We start from the raw sequence: 17,843 nt of genomic DNA, 5'->3' as shown, positions 1-17,843 counted from the left end.
TTGCTGCAAAATATTAAATGCCACGCTCAAAAACCATAAGGGACATCCTCACAGCCCTCAGTTCTATGCACCCTGCTACTCAATGCATGTGCCAGTAAAACCTCATTTTTGAAGTGATACTGATTCTGACAGAGTCAGGAAGAACCAAATCATCATTTTGGTCCAACCTCCTTATTTTCCAAACTGAGGCCAGAAAACAATAAATGACTCACCTATTTCACAGCTTCAGTTGAACCACACTGAAACTTATCTAATCTTTAACACTGATCCTCTATTCTCCATGTCTCCTATGTATAGTCAAACCACTCTGGAGCATGTTAAGGATACTAATACTTTTAACGCATTACCACTTTTCACCACCCACTGAAATTCACTACACAAATAAGCTTAAAGCAAAATCAACGAGCATGTCGACATCAGTTCTGAGGTAATCTTTCCTTTCCACACCAAAACTTTCTATCCACTCACTATTCTTCTTTTTAAAAGGAACAATGGTCATCTGTGGGAACTGCTAAATTCTGAAATACTCCCAAGGCAATAGGTATGAGAACAAAGTTTTTTTTTTTTTTTTTGCTTTACTGATGCTTCATTTAAGTATTGAATCAAGCAAATGACTTAAGCTACAGAAAGCAACTACAACTGGCTACTTATCCCCATTGGAAAAAGCTGATTATCTTTAAAAATATCCTTTTTACACCTGTATGTAAATGGACTGCTATTCACATTTACTAGAGTGCCCAAACATAAAAATGGCATCATCAGAAAGAATATACACAAGGATGTATAAAATGTAATATATGCAGGTAAATGAGCAGTCAAACTGAGACAACTGGAAGCAAGCTAACGATTCAGTCTCATTCACCTTTTTTACTGCAAAAGATATTAATGTTAATATTATATATATATATATATATATGCATTTTTATATTCTTTTCCATTATGGTTTATCCCAGGACACCAAATACAGTGCCCTGTGCTATACAATATGGCCTTGTTATCCTTAATATTAGTATTAATTTAAATGAGACATCATGTCTTAATTACAAGAGTCAGTTCATAACATAGAAATTAAGTTTGGGTCTCAGACACTGAGGAATTCAACAGTGGGCAAGTTACACTAGTGCATGGTATTCATGTACCCTACAACATACTGATTGATACTGAGGAACAATGAAAAGGCAGTTCTGCACGGATAAAAACACAAAGTAGAATATACCACATTAATAATAAATGGGCTAATTTCTCTACTCTTTTGCTTTGGATAGTAGTCTATTAGCCTGTATATCTTCTTCATTATGACTTATAAGCTTGTGAATAGAAAAATATGCAAGTCCTGACAGATATCTTCTTTGCTTACAAAAGACATCTACTTCTAATTATGCATAAAGTTTAGTAAACATTTTTTGCCTTCACAAGCAAGAAACTGGATTAAAGTCATTTTAAGAGCATTTGTTAAACCTCCGTGCTAGATATGTGTATACCATATAACCTACACATTTTCCTTAGTATTTGAAAATTGCTAGTCTAGCAATTGTGACCTCCATGCTAAAATAATTTTATTTCCTACCTTAGCATTGTTAATCTAGTGGAATATGATAACGTTCTAACAGAAAATTCACCTCTAGTGAAGAGCAAATCCTAACTTTTAAAAACAAAAGGGCTTCATAAACTACTTAAGTTCTATAATTTACTAGGTTTTGAACAATTCCTTCTTGATATCTCTTAACTTTTAAGATTACTGAATGCCAAAATTAATACTAGATATGAGATTATAAGATGCCTATAGTATCCCAAAAAGTGAAATTCAATGCAATTAAATGTGTTAAGCTGGTAGATTTTGATGACTACTGCAAGTGAGGTCAAGAAAACCGCCATGAGGCTCTAGAAATACTTTCTCTTTTTTTTAAAAACAGTAAATATTGCCCCCAAAGATTTTGTTGAACATGCATTCTAATATATTATAAATTGTGTATTTTTGAAGAAACTTAGTATACAAAACAATTTCAAGTGCCAAGTAATTATAATGTCACCAGCAGTTTCACAGTTTCCCTCATAAAAAATATGTCTGGAAAGAAGATGATACATTTTAAAGAAGAAATATTATTCCTTTTAGAAGTTCTAATTTAAATAGACTAAAGAAAAAAATGGTACGACAGCAGTTATTATGCATAAGTTATTCATAATAATTAGCAGCTGTTATGTATTAATGCATAAAGGCTCCATTCCTAAGCCTCCCAGAGCCAGATTTCACTAATAGTTAAGATTGGTACAGTAAAATGAACGTTTTTTAGCAACCTTCTATGTAACAGGCATCTACAGCATGGATAATGCATTGATGAATAAGCTCCTATTCATGAAACTGACAGTCTACTGAGGACAGACATTCAACAAAGGTGCGACTATTATAATCAGGGGTTCAAGGAACTGTGAGACAAATCTGATCACTTTAGAGGTGTGGAGACCATGATGAGCACCTACACTCTTTTGTCTTCTGTCCCATGAGTAAGAATATTCCATTCCAATTTGCTTCACCAAGGTTAGAAATGCGGTCAGTCTGTGGCCCACATCAAAGGCTACAATTAAGTTTCTTCTCTTCTGCTTTCTTTCTAGAGGGGCGGATCTTGGTGCAGCTGGTTCAGGGCGCTGATCACCCCTGGTCTACAGTGTCATCTCTGATCTGGTACCTTTCCTCAGGAGAATACAGGAGTGGGGCCCATAATCTTGGCACTATTTCCCAATGGAACCAACAGACCCAACCACCTTCACTAGTGGTTTTAGATTATTATTCTTCGGTAGTAAGCAGAGCTGGCCTGCAAGTGTTGTGATCACACTAGTTAACTACAGTTACCTGACTCTGCTCATCTACAAATAAAATTCCCCTTATAGTCATTCAGTTGCTCAGTCGTGTCCAACTCTTTGCGACCCCGTGGACTGCAGCACACCGGGCTTCCCTGTCCTTCACCACCTCCCGGAGCTTGCTCAAACTCTTGTTCATTGAGTCACTGATGCCATCTCATCCTCGGTCATCCCCTTCTCCTCCTGCCTTCAATCTTTCCCAGCATCAGGGTCTTTTCCACTGAGTTGGCTCTTCCCATCTGGTGGCCAAAGTATTGGAGCTTCAGCTTCAGCATCAGTCCTTCCAATGAATATTCAGGGTTGATTTCCTTTAGGATTGACTGGTTGGATCTCTTTGCCGTCCAAGGGACTCTCAAGAGTCTTCTCTAGCACCACAGTTCAAAGGCATGAGTTCTTCAGCACTCAGTCTTTTTTATTGTCCAGCTCTCACATCTGTACATGACTATTGGAAAAACCATAGCTTTGACTATACAGACCTTTGCAGGCAAAGTAATATCTCTTCTTTTAAATATGCTGTATAGGTTTGTCATTGCCCTACTGAACTTTAAATATAACTCAAAAATACATGTCACATGTAGAAACAAGGTTGCCGCATGAACTGATGTGCACCTGTACTGTAAAGCTTCTCTTTTTTAAATTCTCATCCTAGAAAATATATTCCAAGTTCTAGAATATCAAATGAATCATAAGACTGTCCTGAAGGCCATATTTTAACAGCATGAGAAGAAAGCAGGCTACAAAAAACAGGGATGATGCAATTGACCCTGCTCACTCCACTTCTTAAGTAAGATCCAGTCCTGATTATCACAGGTCCTCCCTTGGGGTCAGCTTAGACTTAGTATATTGCTGGATCCATCATCAAAGGTTATTAACTATTCCTTAACACCTGGTACAAAAGTCTGTCTTTCTGAGGTAACCTTAGCAAAAACAAACAAACAAAAAAGAGGGAAATAAATCAAAACTTGATTTCTCATCCCTGGGTTTATACAGCTGCCAGCTGGAGGCTTTAAATCCTTAGGTGCTCAAGATACAGACAAAAAAAATGTTTTGGAAGTTTTGAATTAACAACAACAAAAATGTTGGAAAATGAATAAGCATTTACCCTACTGTATCACACAGATACTCCTAGCAATTTAAAAAAAAAAAAGAAAGAAAAAGATTAAGTGAGAAATAAAGAAAACAAAAGGGAAAACGGGAAAAAAGGAAACAAAAATAGAGAAAGGAGGAAGATCAAGAGAAAAGGAAAAGGTGTGTAAGGCTAAATAGTAGCACTGGTCACTATTTGAGTTACAGTCTACACCAGCTACCTAGCCTATGTGCTTTTCTGTTAAGCAAGATGCCTCTAAACACCGACTTGTTTGAAAATGAGCAAGTAAGACAAGGTATTTCTAGAACAAGCACATTTATACTCAGAAATCTCACAGTTTCTATCAAATTCCTTTCCAAACTGATAGCTAAGGCTCCTATGAAAGTACTTCAGCTCCTGAAAGCCCAAGCAAAAGCAAAAGATATAACAGAATATAACACTGATTCAGCTCAGTGGAGGATTACCAGGACAGGTAAGAGTAACATTTTACTAACAGAGTGAACAATGTATTGCTTTGAGTTTTGCCTCGGTAACACCAAACATTCAGATACTGGGGAAAAAAACAGGCCGTGAATAAAACTGTCCATCTTCAAACTTTGACCTCATGTAGATTTAGTCTATTTCAATTATTTTTTTTAAATGTGTCTGAATTTATATACATTTATGAACTCAGGAAAGATTTTCTTACTCAGATTGTTCACTTACACAGTTTCTCACTTATTTGGCCAGATACAATATACTCTCAATAAAAAATCATAGTCAAACATTCTTTTGCAGCTTTTATACTAACGGTGACGTTTATCCAACATTTACTCGGCAATTCAAAATCCAAAACACACTAAAAAGTATGTATATGAACCTTACTACTCAATCTTATGTATTCAATATAGTTTCAATTTGACTGCCTTTTAGTGTATAAGGAACCACTCAGCTTGATTCTTTTGGGTTCAAAATTCCATAAATTTTAAATGAGGCAAGTAAAAAGAGGTGGAGAGATTTATAACTCCATTTCTCACGGTTCCAACAATAAAAGAACATGCCTCATGTGTACTTAAAAATACATGATGTGCCGCAAACCTCCCTAACTCAAAAATTTCTTTCCTGACCATGGTCTACTCCCCAAATGAAGCCACATGCTCCCCGTCTCTCGATTTCTGCATCCTTGAGATAAATTCACAAACATACTGTCAGTTTCCTCTTTGTATTACAGAGACTAGTTCATTAGCATAGCACAGTACTTATAATGGGGGTGAACACAGGACAACAAAAATAAAAATCATGTTAAGAGCCGTAATAGCCAAGAGATTTAACTTTTCAACCAGGAAAAGCTAAGGCTCTGAATCTGCTACAATGGCTCCTTGAAGTGCACAAACATAATTAGCCTTGGGAATACCTAGATTAAGACCATGCTAAGCTCTTTTAATAAATTATATCAAGAAACATAGTAGCTTTCTCTGCCTCAAAGAACACTGTGGTCCATTTCACCAGAGCTCAGAGTCTGCACAACTGCTCTGGGTGAATCCACCCCCTCCTGCAAGTGCAGGAGCAGGACGTCAGCTGACAATTCACAGCCAACGGCGGCAGAAACACCTGTTGGAAGCAGGGTGCCTTCCCAGTGGGGCTGCTCTTTGAGAAGCCAGGCTGCCTGAGTCCTGTGGCTATCCGGCTGGGAGCAGGGTTTTTTTTTGTTTGTTTTTGTTTTAATGATTTTCTAAAAATCAGGTAGAAACTGGTTTTCTCTTCGAAAGATGTCATATTCTCACAGATGATGATGAACAGGATGAAGAAGTAGCTCAGTCGTGTCCGACTCTTTGCGACCCCATGGACTGTAGGAGCCTACCATGCTCCTCCATCCATGGGATTTTCCAGGCAAGAGTACTGGAGTGGGTTGCCATTTCCTTCTCCAGAGGATCTTCCCAACCCAGGGATCGAACCCGGGTCTCCCACATTGTAGGCAGACGCTTTACCATCTGAGCCACCAGGGAAGTCACTCTATTCTAATAGAAAATCAAATTATTATCATTGAAATTAGTTGTGTGACCTCAGGCAAGTCACTCAGGCTTCTCTAGACTAGGTCTGTTATCTATAAAATAGAGTAGTGTTAAGCACTCAGTCGTATCTGACTCTTTGCAACCCCATGGATTGTAGCCGGTCAGGCTCCTCTCTCCATGGAATTCTGCAGGCAAGAATACTGGAGTGGGTAGCCTTTCCCTTCTCCAGGGGATCTTCCTGACCCAGGGATCAAACCTGGGTCCCCTGAATTGCATGCAGATTCTTTACCATCTAAGAGACCCCGTGGATTACAGCCTGTCAGGCTCTTCTGTCCATGAAATTCTCCAGGCCAGAATACTGGTGTGGGTAGCCAGTCTCTTCTCCAGATCTTCCCAACCCAGGGATTGAGCCCAAGTCTCCCACACTTCATATTCTTTACTGTCTGAGACACCAGGGAAGCCCAAAATAGAGAAAATGATGCCTATATGTCACAGGGGAACTCTACAACAGCCAGCCCTACGCCTAGCATGAAAGCAAGAGCCCCCAAGCCTCTTTTTTCCCTGCCCCTCCTCCTCTCAATAAAAAAGGGAAATGCAACAGATAAGTAACTAAATAACTTTTTATATTTCAAGTTTGGACTCAAACATCTCTACTTTCAAAGCTACAACCTTGAAATCTTTACTGTTTCCCATCAACAACAACATATATTGATATATAGTCAGGGTTTCAGAATTTCGAAATGAAATCTAACCTCCCTGTTCTACAGAATCTACAGATGTTGCCCAGAGATATAAAGGACTTCCCTTTCATCAGTTATCACATATTGATTCAGTAGCAGAACTTCAGCTAGAAAAGTTTGTGTGGAATAATAAAACAGAGATGCTTTTTCAAAATGTGTTTTTCAAAAGTCAAACCTGAGCCTACATGACCCATTGTGCAAATACACCCTTTGGCGAAAAACTGCAACTGTGATTAACTTCATTTTGAGAGTATTTCTTAGATCCCGTTTGGTCGTGCTTCCTGTGCTTTCAAGCACTTTTTCTTGCTGTTTTCCACCTTCTTCTGTTCTCCTTCCTTTCCTTAATTTCTTTTCCAGGGTAAAAATCTACCACTCTATTGGAGATTACTATAAATTCGAGAATTAAAAAAAATTCTTTAAAATGTGTGCTTTAAAAAAAACAAAGATATAATCTCTTAAACATTTCATCTCTCTCGATATCTAGATAAATTCCTCAAGACAGCTGTCTCTTGAAACTTCTAAATCTCAAACTTTGATTGTGTCCTGGTACATGTCAGGCTCTCTTATCCACATTGTCGTTTTTAAGTCATCACAGTTATAATAATATTCTTATTCTAAGATGGTATACAAAAATAATTTCCTCTATTACTATTGTAATGCTAAATTATCTTACTTTATTAACACAGTAACATAGTTAACATGTTCACATATTATGTACAAGAAAATTTAACAATTACAAGTACACAATTCCTAGGAGAAGCTATCTTAGCCACTATGTGATTCAGCTTTTCTCTTATGTAAAGAGAAAACTAGGTACTTTTACTTAGTACCCTCACATAGCTGGTAAAGAAGCTAAAAGTAAAATAATCAAAGCCAACTGCAAAAAACACAAGTCCCAAACTTGTTAGGTTCCTGAGCTACCCTCAATCTATTAGCAAAGTACAGATTTGAAAACAAGGAGTAGCCCTGTCTATCATTTAACAGGTGACTGAAAAATGACTTTCTTAATTGCAGGTCCAAGGGTGAGAGACTCCTTTCCACCAAAGGTCTGAATAAACACCAGCATCAGGTCAGTCAGAGTTGTCCTGGTCCCAGTGGTATCCTAAGCTGATGACTCAAATTCCCAGCAGGCTTCTAGTTGAGTATTTCTTGAAACTCTAGGCTTAGTCAGACGGTGACCCGGAATTTAAGGCAAATAAGGGTCTCTTCCTTCCATCCTTAAAAATATTTTTACTGAAGGACACCAAGCTAAAGAGGCAAGATGGGTCTAGAGCTTTTTAGAGCTTTTACTCTTTGAGGTGTACCAAGTTAAAAAAATTGGGGAGAGATGCTAGCTTTGAATTTCAAACACAGCTCTTCACTGTCAGAGAAGCAAGTTCATTTCCAAGTTTCTTAACAAAATGCTTTTTTTTTTTTAACCCCAGTGCAATTTATCCAAAGAGGAAGGAAAGAAGAATGAAAGGAAGAAAGGGAGGGAGGGAGGGACGGATGAAGGTCGGGAGGGAGAGCAGGAAAGAGGCTAGCTGGCTGGCTGGCTGGATAGATGGATACACGAATGTCACAAGCATCTTCCTAGGAAAAGTTTCAACATATTCTGGAGTTCTTATTGAATTTATTTTGATCAAAAACCATGGAAATAAACTTTCTTTAAGAAGTGATTATCCATATATTATCTTCAATAACAGTTTATCTTAAAATCTGGTTTAGCTTTTAAAAAAAAAATCTTAGTAATACTAAGTAAATACAGTGGGGTTCTTTTTTTCCACAACTTCAAAGAGTAATTTTTTCTACATTTCTGAGTTATCAGTCTTCTGAATTCTTCAAATCCATACCTCATTACTCCTAGAAGAGCTCTAGGCTAAATGTTATCCCTAGCTTGGCTCAAGATACTAATTTTAACAAAATTCTAACACGGTGGTAAAATGTACCATATTTACCTTTTCCTCATTTTCATTCTCAATGTTTTATGAATTTAAGAAAAATTACGTGTTTCAGGAATAATAATATCCTAAAACATCACATTTTTTTAATAATTCTTTGTAATATTTGCAAGATTATGTAGGGATCGATAGGAATTTTAAGGTTCAAAGTGCAGAGTATGTAACACAACAGTGATAACAATTAGGGTATCATCCTGCTTCCCTGGTGGCTCAGATGGTAAAGAATCCACCTGAAATGCAGGAGACCGGGTTTTATTCCCTGGGTAGGAAGACACCCCCCCTCACCACCCCCGGAAGAAAGAAATGGCAACCCACTCCAGTATTCTTGCCTGGAGAATCCCATGGACAGAGGAGCCTGGTGGACTACAGTCCATGGGGTTGCAAAGAATCGGACATGACTGAGCAACTAACACACACACACACACACACACACTTATCTCAATAACCTATATTTATCATGAAAAATTAAAATTACTCTTCATATCTGTAGCAAAATAAAAGGAAACGTCTCTTCTAAACAAACTCTACTTTTCAGAACTCTAAAAATTCCGTTTGAACATTACATTTCAAGGAATAAGAAAACAACAGATGGACATCTACATTGCAGTTCGCAAAAAAACCCTGATAAGGTTTCAGAGGTCTCTTTGGTCCCAATTTTCCCCCTCCCCTTGAATCACCAGATACTGTGCTTAAAGAAAGCATTCTTTCTGGGGCTATTTACATGAAGTTATCCTTATCAGCAATCTTATGAAAGAATTCTCCAGTTATACTACCCAAACCTCAGCACTCTGTTTTCCATGTTTAATAAGACCCCTGGAAAACACCATATCTCAAAAGAATAAAGAAAAGATGGTCTATTTTTAATTCATTTCCTTTGAAATAAACTAAGTCCTGTTTCTATGCTGGTATCCAATTTTGACCTTCCACTTTATAGATATATTTAAGAGACATTCAAAAACAGTGTGCACATGCCCAAGTGGGGAACTTGCCATTTCTCCCTCTCAAACCACCACTATTTATATAATATTGCTGCCCTCATAAAAGGGACTCCATTACCATCAGCAATTCATGTTCCTGCTTCAGTACCAGATGCAAAACAGGATACAGAAACAAGATCTCTCTCCTCCATTTACTTTTTTTTTTTTCATTCCAACCTCTGGATATAAGCCTCAGTTCCATGCCATTGGCCTGCTTCATCATCTGACACTCTCGATTTTTACCTTCTCAAGTCTTAGTGACCCTCCTGGAGTAATATTCTGTCAATCCTGATTATTGCGTCAATCTAAATATTACGGAATGAAGTTTACTCATTTTCCCCTCTGTCAGTCCCCTCGCAAAACTGCCACTTAAGGAAATGCATCTTGAACAATTCGCCAAATCAAACTCATGATCCTGAAAGTGCCTCCAACCACTACCCCGCCCTGTTCTGCTCAGAGCGTCTCTCTGACTTTTCCATAGTAATCAAAAGTTGCTTTTCATAAAAATATTTCTCTAGTTGGAAGACGGATACAAAGGGCTTTGTTAGAACAGCAAATGCTTTTTTCCCCAGTCTGCACCCGTGGAGCACTAAACCACTATGAAACCAAACCAAAACAGAACCCACCCTCATGGTGCGTCAGCCACGTGAAGGGGCATCTGGAAAGAGCACAAGTGTAAAGACCCTTCATCCCAACACAGCTAAGAAGCAAAATTACAAATGAAGGCAAGGTTAATGGGAGAAAACACCCACAGATGTAGAAGCTACTCATTTTAAAGAAGGGGACAAGAAAGCAGAAACAACAAGGAGAAAGGGAGGTGGGGTGAGGACAAACTGGAATGCTTCCACCTATACTTTAAAACCTGACTGCAACCGGAAATCTGAAGTTTGAAAAGCAAAACTCAACCTATCACAATTTAAAGAGAACAATTTTTTCTTGATAAAAATGAGCTGTTTCGAACTTATGTGGGGCAGAGTTATTTTTTTAACCTGATCCACAAAGCTATCATTGCTCTTTCGGAACACTTAAAAATGACCTTTTAAGTTTCTTACAATTGTCAAGTTTTAAAACCTAATCGCTTTAACATCATATATCCTAAGCCACTCTGATTTAAAACTACTTCTGTGCCACCTTCTTCCAGTATCGGTTTGCAATGGAATCTGTACAATAATAACCTTCCTCCTTCTCATCTTTTCAGGGAGCCAAGAATGACATATCTCCTTATCTCCCTATTTGCGCCATTAGACTGACATATTTTGCCTCATCTGTCACCTTCCATAAAACTCTGCTTTCGGATATGAGTTAATTCATTTTTAGTTGTCCTTGATGTTCTAAAATAGTGATGTTTGACAGAATTAATACAGTGCTCTAGTTCTCTCTGTTCAACTGGTATTTAATTAAAGATCTTGGAGGCCATCTTTCTCTCGGGTTACACTGTTTAAAGAAGGAATGTTACTTCCTCCCAGGACAATGTGCTAAACCACATGGCAACAGAGCTGTCTTCTTAAGGTCTCCCATCCTCCCATTTAACAGATTGTTTTACTATGTATAAACTACCAGCAGGACAGATTGCCACTTTATTTCACAGTGATGCTACTTTTCACATCTCTGAACTGCAACTTTACTATAGCCTAACTTCTCTCTTACCTTTAAAGTTTCCAGAATTTCTGGAGTTGTGATGCTCCCTTACATTTTTATTTGATCATTGCTTTTGTTTCACTTGGACCTCAAAAAAGTCCTAAGGGTATTAAATTGTAAGATGTCTTGAATCTCTGGTGACAATGCAGAGAGCCTTTAAGCAATCAGAGCTACCTAAGTCACAGACACAAAATTTCTTAAAGTCTTTGGAATTAATATCTTTTGGCAAATAGGCCACTTAACTTGATATGTCATCATTTTCTATTGTAAAGGTAGCATGCATAATTTCAACTGGCACCTGTTATTTATCATGCAAATAATCATTCTCTTGGATGGCCTTTTGAAAGTTAGTATTTAATAATAATTCTTTGGCTGTATCAGAACCACAAGAGGCATGTCCATTTAAGCAAACTTCAGGAGCAATAAACTAACAAACAGACTCTAGGTGGTGGTATAGGTTATTTTTTATCATGATGTTTTGCTCTGAAAAAACTGCAAGAGTCAGAGGAGCCTTCCACCTCTTTTACAGATGTCTTTTTACTGCAAACTTATACAATTTTAGGGTGGCCAATTAGTAAAAGTTTGGAGACCCACACGGGAAGTGGGTCCAAGCATTAAACCTGGTTTTCAACTACCTCAAAGGCATTGTAGAGAGCGCACTGGGGTAAAACCAACAATGAGGAGTCCTGCTTTTTGTTTTGTTTTTTTTTTTTTTTTTGGTATGTATTTTACTCCTGCTTCTAGGGCACTTTCAAGGGGTAAGTGTGGAAAGAGGTCTTTCCCCACCAGAGTGTAGGAAACAGACTAACAATCCTGTAGCCTGCAGGATAATGGCTGGTCCACTGCTGGAATCTTCTTTGTCTTTAGGAACTAATTCCAAGCAGAGAAAAGTTAGCCCTGGTGATGAAGCCACTACTCTCTGAAACCAGTTAAACCCAAACCACATTACCAAACCGCTGGGCAAAACCAGAGCAACTTACTTCAAAGCTGAAAACATTTCAACATACTCCAGGCAGCAACCCACACTTTGGTGCCAGGCAGATGAAGCACCATTTGTTTAAAAAGTCCACTTATTTCAGTGTCTCTTCAACAACAAAGGTGGCAAACTAGTGATTAACCACTGAAGAATCACATCGGGAAGATGCCACCCACTTGCTAAAGTCATGATTCACTAATAAGCAGGTTCAATGCAATTCATAACTTTAAAGAATGAATTACCAAAGCCCTCTGCTTCACAAACCACTCCCTCCCCAAACGTAGAAAACAACCATCATCTGTAACTCGACAACCATTTTTTACTTTCACCCTATGGATGGACACTCTTCCTCTAAGAACAGTTTTTCCCGCACAATCTCACATTTAATCATTTATATTACCGGAGACAAACTCCAGTTCCACCAACTGAATGAAAAGTCCCCTGTGGCTAAGAACGTCTTACTTCTTTTCCAACATAAAAACGCCCTATTAAAAATGTTTTTAAAACGCAAAAGTACAATTCAATAACGAGATAGATGGTAAAAACTCCTGTGATACTTCAGAGATCAACATGTGTCACAGACTCCCAGCTTGCTCGCCTCTAAGACATAGTTGATCCCTTTGTTCCCGCAGACGGAACAGCAACTCTTGATTAAAATTTGGAAAACTACTTTGGAAAGGTTGTGAGGGTTTGCAGAATATTTCCCGGAAAACCCTTCATAAGACAATATCCACTAGTAGTACATGGATGTAAGAGAGAAAAACGAAGCCTCCCAGGACCTGTACGGGGTTCACTCTAGAGGTGAACTCGGTTTTCTGGCTCCGGAGAAAAGTGATGGTTGAGGCCTCGGGTCCCAGGGGCCTCGCCCTCGGGAAGGGAAGGATAAGTACCAACGGGCCGGGCTGGACCCGAGGGTCGGCTGGGGGCCGGGAGCGCGGACCCCTTGCCTACCCACTTTCCCCAGCCGGGATCAGGCCAGCTCAGAGCAGGGAGGCAACCCGGGCGAGAGGCGGGGAGCTGCGCCCGGCGCCGCCCAGGACGCCCGGGGCAGCAGGACCGAGAACCGCGCGGCGAGAAGCGCCCGGGGCTCCGGGCCGAGGGGGACAGCCGAGCGGGGGCGCGACCCCGACCCCCGGCCCGGCTCCGGGGCCACACGGCGGCCGCCCTCCCCGCGCCCCCCCCCGGCCCAGGACGGCCAGGAACGCGCCGGTGAGCCCCCCGGGCCAACTCCACAACTTGCCGGCCCCGCTGCCCTGGCCCCCCGAGTTCCCGGGGAGGTTCGGAGCCGGCAGGAGAGGCGGGATGTGCCCGGAAGCCGTCCCCCGCCGCCGAGCCCAGCCCGCCGTCCGCGTCCGCTCCCGCCGCCCCGCAGCGCGGGCCCCTCGCCGCCCCGACGCCCCCCGAGGCCCTGCCCGCCAACGCCAACGCCGCCGCGGGCCGCGCTCCCGGCCGCTTCCGGCGGCGGCCGCCGCTCCTCCGAGCCCCCCGGCCGCGGCCGCCACTCACCCGAGGCCGCCGCGGCTCCGAGCGCCGGGGCTCCGGCCGGCTCACTCCGCGAAGGCGCCCCGCCGCCCCGTCCTCCCTCGGCGCCCCGGCGAGCTCTTCCTTCCGATCGGCTGCGCTGCCGGGCGCAGCGGCCGACGCGAGGCCACGGGCGGGCGCGCGGGCGAGCGCGGGGCCGGGTCGTCCCTCCGCCTCGGCCGCCGCCGCCTCCTCCGCCGCCGCCGCCGCCTCCCGAGTTCGGGGCTCTGCTGCAATGTCTGCGAGGCTGACTTTGAGCGCCTCGCTCGCCGCCCGCCCGCCCGCAGCCGCGCTCCTCCCTCCGCCGCCGCGGCGGCCGCGGCCCAGTCCCTCCCCTCGCCGCTCCACGCCATTCAGCTCTTCAGCCAAGTTTCTTAACCCTTTTTTCCCCCCTTCTCTCCCATTGTCACCGGGGCGGCAGGCACGCGCTCGGGTCCCGGAGGCTCGCGGGAACCGCGGGGCCCCCTCGGCTGGCTGGCTTTCCTCCTCGCCCGCCCTCCGGCCGGCCGGGCGGGGGCTGCGGGAGCCCCGAGGCGGCGGGAGGACCACGGCGGCCGGGAGAGGCGGGTGCTCCAGCAGCCCCCACCGCCGCCGAAGGCGCCGGGACAGCTCCTCCTGGGGCTCCCGGAGGGGGCAGGGGGGACCAGTCTCGTGACCCAGGCCAAAGGCCCGCGAAGGGGGCTCAGCCTGGGGGTCGCGACGCCCCGGGTCCCTTCCTGGGTGCCGGCGTCTTAGGCTTCCTTCTCCGCCCACTTCACCCCACGCCCCGTGTCTCCTGGGCTCCCTCTCGCCCACCCCCCCAACTTCCACCACCTTGTCATTTGTGTGTCTTGCTTTAGTCTTGGGGCGTGGGGGGCGGAACGGGCGCTAACTGCGGGCCCCTCTGATCCGGCGCCCAGCACGTAGGAGGCACCCAGGGATAATCGGGGGTGAGTCCGAGAAGAAAACTGGGAAGGAGACCTGAGGAGCGCCGGGTTCAGCTCCTCGGACGGAAGAAGGGTTTATCTTCTGCTGCTTTGTCACTGCGAAGTCTCCAGCGGAGTCGGTCCGCGAATCGACATCGTCCTCGGACCGAACCTGACCCTCCAAGACAAGGCAGAAGGCACCCGGCTGCCGCTTCTCGGGCAGCTCTCCGCGGGTTCAGGCTCCGAGTAAGAAATAACAATTACATCACGAGGCCGGGGCGGCAGCCCCGGAGAGCCTCCGGGTTTCCTGCAGCCTGATCTCCCTTGAACCCGCCTCTAAATTGGGGGGGATACGGATTGGTGAAGAGAGAAAGTGGAGGGAGGAGAGAGTCATCCGAAACCATCATTTCCCTCTTCTCCCTGTATTTGCTGTTTTAAAATCATCCTCAAGGCTCTCCCCAAACATCAAACTAGAACTATTAACACCCCCGCAACACCTCCCCAGATGTCAGGTTTCTTTTTGACTCTAGCATCTAGCATTTAGTAACTCGCCATGAAAAAAAAAAAAAAAAAAAAATTGCCAGGGGAAATGAGGACCGTTGCAGAAATTGTTTTTGCTTGCTGCAAAAACGCTAAAGTACAGCTTAGCCTCACTGTAAACTCCGAAATGGCATGCCTGTGTTTAAACAGTTATCACACAAAACAAGTGAGTGGATAAGACACTCCATTCCTATGTGTAGGTTTTCAGATCCTTAAGGATTCGACAGCATTTGAAAATAAAGTTGCTAGTGCACTTAAAAAAAAAAGAACTATCCAAGTCATAGAACAGTATTCTATGCCTGTTATGTAATGGTTGTGTTGTGCGTGTAAGATGTCATTTAACCTTTAAAAATATGAATGAGGATTTGGGAACACCTTCACATTCTTAAAAGGAAAAGCGATTTTTCAGGTTAGTGCTTAATAATACAGCACCTAGCACAGTGCTGGGCACATGGCCGGAAGATTTTGCTTCATGGTGATAGAGCATTTTAGAACAATTATTTTACATCACCCTAGTGATTTCAACTGTGCGATCTGTTGCCATCTTATATATTTAAACCTCATATGAGAGCTTATTATTTGTATCTACCACCATTTAAAATCGGTTCAAGGCAGCTTAGTAAAGTCCACTGTTCCGCAGAACGACGTTTATCCAGGATTGATTCAGAGCCAACTGTTTCAATTAAGTGATAGGCATCATTATTGGAGTGTGTGTGGCCCTTTAAGGAATCAAACTAATTTTCTTTAAAACTGTTTTTAACCGTTGGACAAATATTTTCTGAAAAGTATTTTAGATGTTTCTATTTTCATAAGCCGTTTTTTGGCTTTTTCTTAAAAATTCAGAGTTAATTTTGATAGTAGGTTATGATGAACTTAACGACTACATCAAGTTCCTGTTCTCTGTCAAGCTCCTTCCTGGGAGTTAGGAAGGCTTCCAGGACCCCAGGACATATAGAAGCCACCAGTCCTCACCCTGAAGGACTCCAGGATACTATGACTCAGTGATCACCTCTGTCTTTGGTAGTTGCTTTCTCTCCCCCTTCCCTAACAATCTGCTGTCTTTTCTCTCTTTTCTCAGGGTGCCTGTCTCTAACATTATCCTCCTCTTCTGATTGGCAGCTGCTAGTCTGGTGCAGACTGAGATTCCAGATAGCCTCATTTGTCACAATTCAGTCTAAAGTAAAACAAAATAGGTCCCATATAAGGAACTGATGTGCTCACCAAGGAGAAAGGCAGGTGAACTTTAAGTGCATCGACCTTGTGACAGATATTTGGACTACTCAAATGATGCTTTAAAAAGCATTCTTTTTGCTTCTTAACTGGGTTTTAGATCATTGTGGTTGGTAGATAAACGACCTCCTGGTAAATAAGATTACACAATTAATCCAACATGCCAAATACTGGTCCTGCCCTTTTTAACACTCCTGTTTAAAAGTCTACTGCAAAATATTAGATAACAGAGCTCCTCATTTCATTCTTCATCTATCTTCTCAACCCACAGAAATCCAATCCTTGAAATCCTGAACTCTTTTTGATAGTACATTAGTGTTAAGTAAATTGCACACCTTTTGTGGAATTCATTTTTAATCATTCTAATTGTGTTGGGGCTATTTTGTTGTTGTACTTTGTTTTTTAAAAAAAATCAATACCTAAATTTCCTGGCTAAGAGAGTCATTGTATGGATACTGGGACATATATGTAATAGAAGAATGCCTATTCTGGAATTTGTATTTTGAAGGCAACTCACTCTAACCAATTGTGATGTGAAAAAGATGCTCTTGAGCTTTTATACTTACACACACAACTATTTTTTAAATTCAGGGTTCCTATGGGATCAGATACATATAGTTCAGGCTCAGTGTTTTTATCTGCCACAAAGAAGTTGTCTGGGAGAGGCATGCTTATGATGTGCTCCCTGAATCTATCTGTGATAGGATTTTTCACTCCAGTTGGTGACTGGGTATTTACTTATCGGTATCCCATTCTAGCTGCAATCACCTCGGGCATAGGGTCCGTGTCTTTCTGGTTCATGTTTGGATATGTCCCCACTTATCCCTGTGTTCTGTTAATGGTGGGCATCCAGTAGATATTGGGCAAGATACTTTAACAGTAGAAAAGGTTTGTATAGGCAAAGCTATGGTTGTTTGAGTAGTCATGTACAGATGTGAGAGTTGGACCATAAAGAAGGCTGAGTGCCGAAGAACTGATGCTTTCGAACTGTGGTGCTGGAGAAGACTCTTGAGAGTCCCTTGGACTGCAAGGAGACCAAATCAGTCAATCCTAAAGGAAATCAACCCTATTCATTGGAAGAACTGATGTTGAAGCTGAAGCTCCAAAATTTTGGCCACCTAATGCAAAGAACCAACTCATTGGAAAAGACCCTGACACTGGGAAGGATTGAAGGCAAAAGGAGAAGGCAGTGGCAGAGGATGAGATGATTAGATAGCATCACTGACTCAATGGACATGAATTTGAGCAAACTCTGGGAGATAGTGAAGGACAGAGGAGCTAGGCATGCTTCAGTCCATGGGGGTCACAAAGGGTCAGACATAACTTAGCGACTCAACAACAACTTTCATAATCCAGAGGACAATCTGTATTTCTAGTTTGGGTACAAGTGTGGAGTAAGGGAGTTCAGAGAAAATTTTACAGAGAAAAGAATGCTTTAACTG

The 17,843-nt window shown here is 42.3% G+C and overlaps 1 protein-coding gene across 1 annotated transcript in view; it reads right to left on the bottom strand.

Moving 5' to 3' along the window:
- LOC122687299 (translation initiation factor IF-2-like) overlaps positions 1 to 17,202 on the bottom strand; it is a 48,593-nt gene extending 31,391 nt beyond the window's left edge. Inside the window, exons 1-3 of the mRNA XM_043892654.1 lie at positions 17,170 to 17,202; positions 14,809 to 14,967; positions 13,712 to 14,593 (exon numbers count right to left, since the gene is read on the bottom strand). Of these exons, the coding sequence (XP_043748589.1) occupies positions 13,712 to 14,593; positions 14,809 to 14,967; positions 17,170 to 17,202 (1,074 nt within the window). The remainder of the gene's footprint in view (positions 1 to 13,711; positions 14,594 to 14,808; positions 14,968 to 17,169) is intronic.
- Positions 17,203 to 17,843: the final 641 nt, after the last annotated feature.

The sequence above is a fragment of the Cervus elaphus genome, chromosome 31 (genome assembly GCF_910594005.1).
Source record: "Cervus elaphus chromosome 31, mCerEla1.1, whole genome shotgun sequence".
NCBI lineage: Eukaryota > Metazoa > Chordata > Mammalia > Artiodactyla > Cervidae > Cervus > Cervus elaphus.
This window is presented reverse-complemented; position numbering and strand designations above follow the sequence as displayed.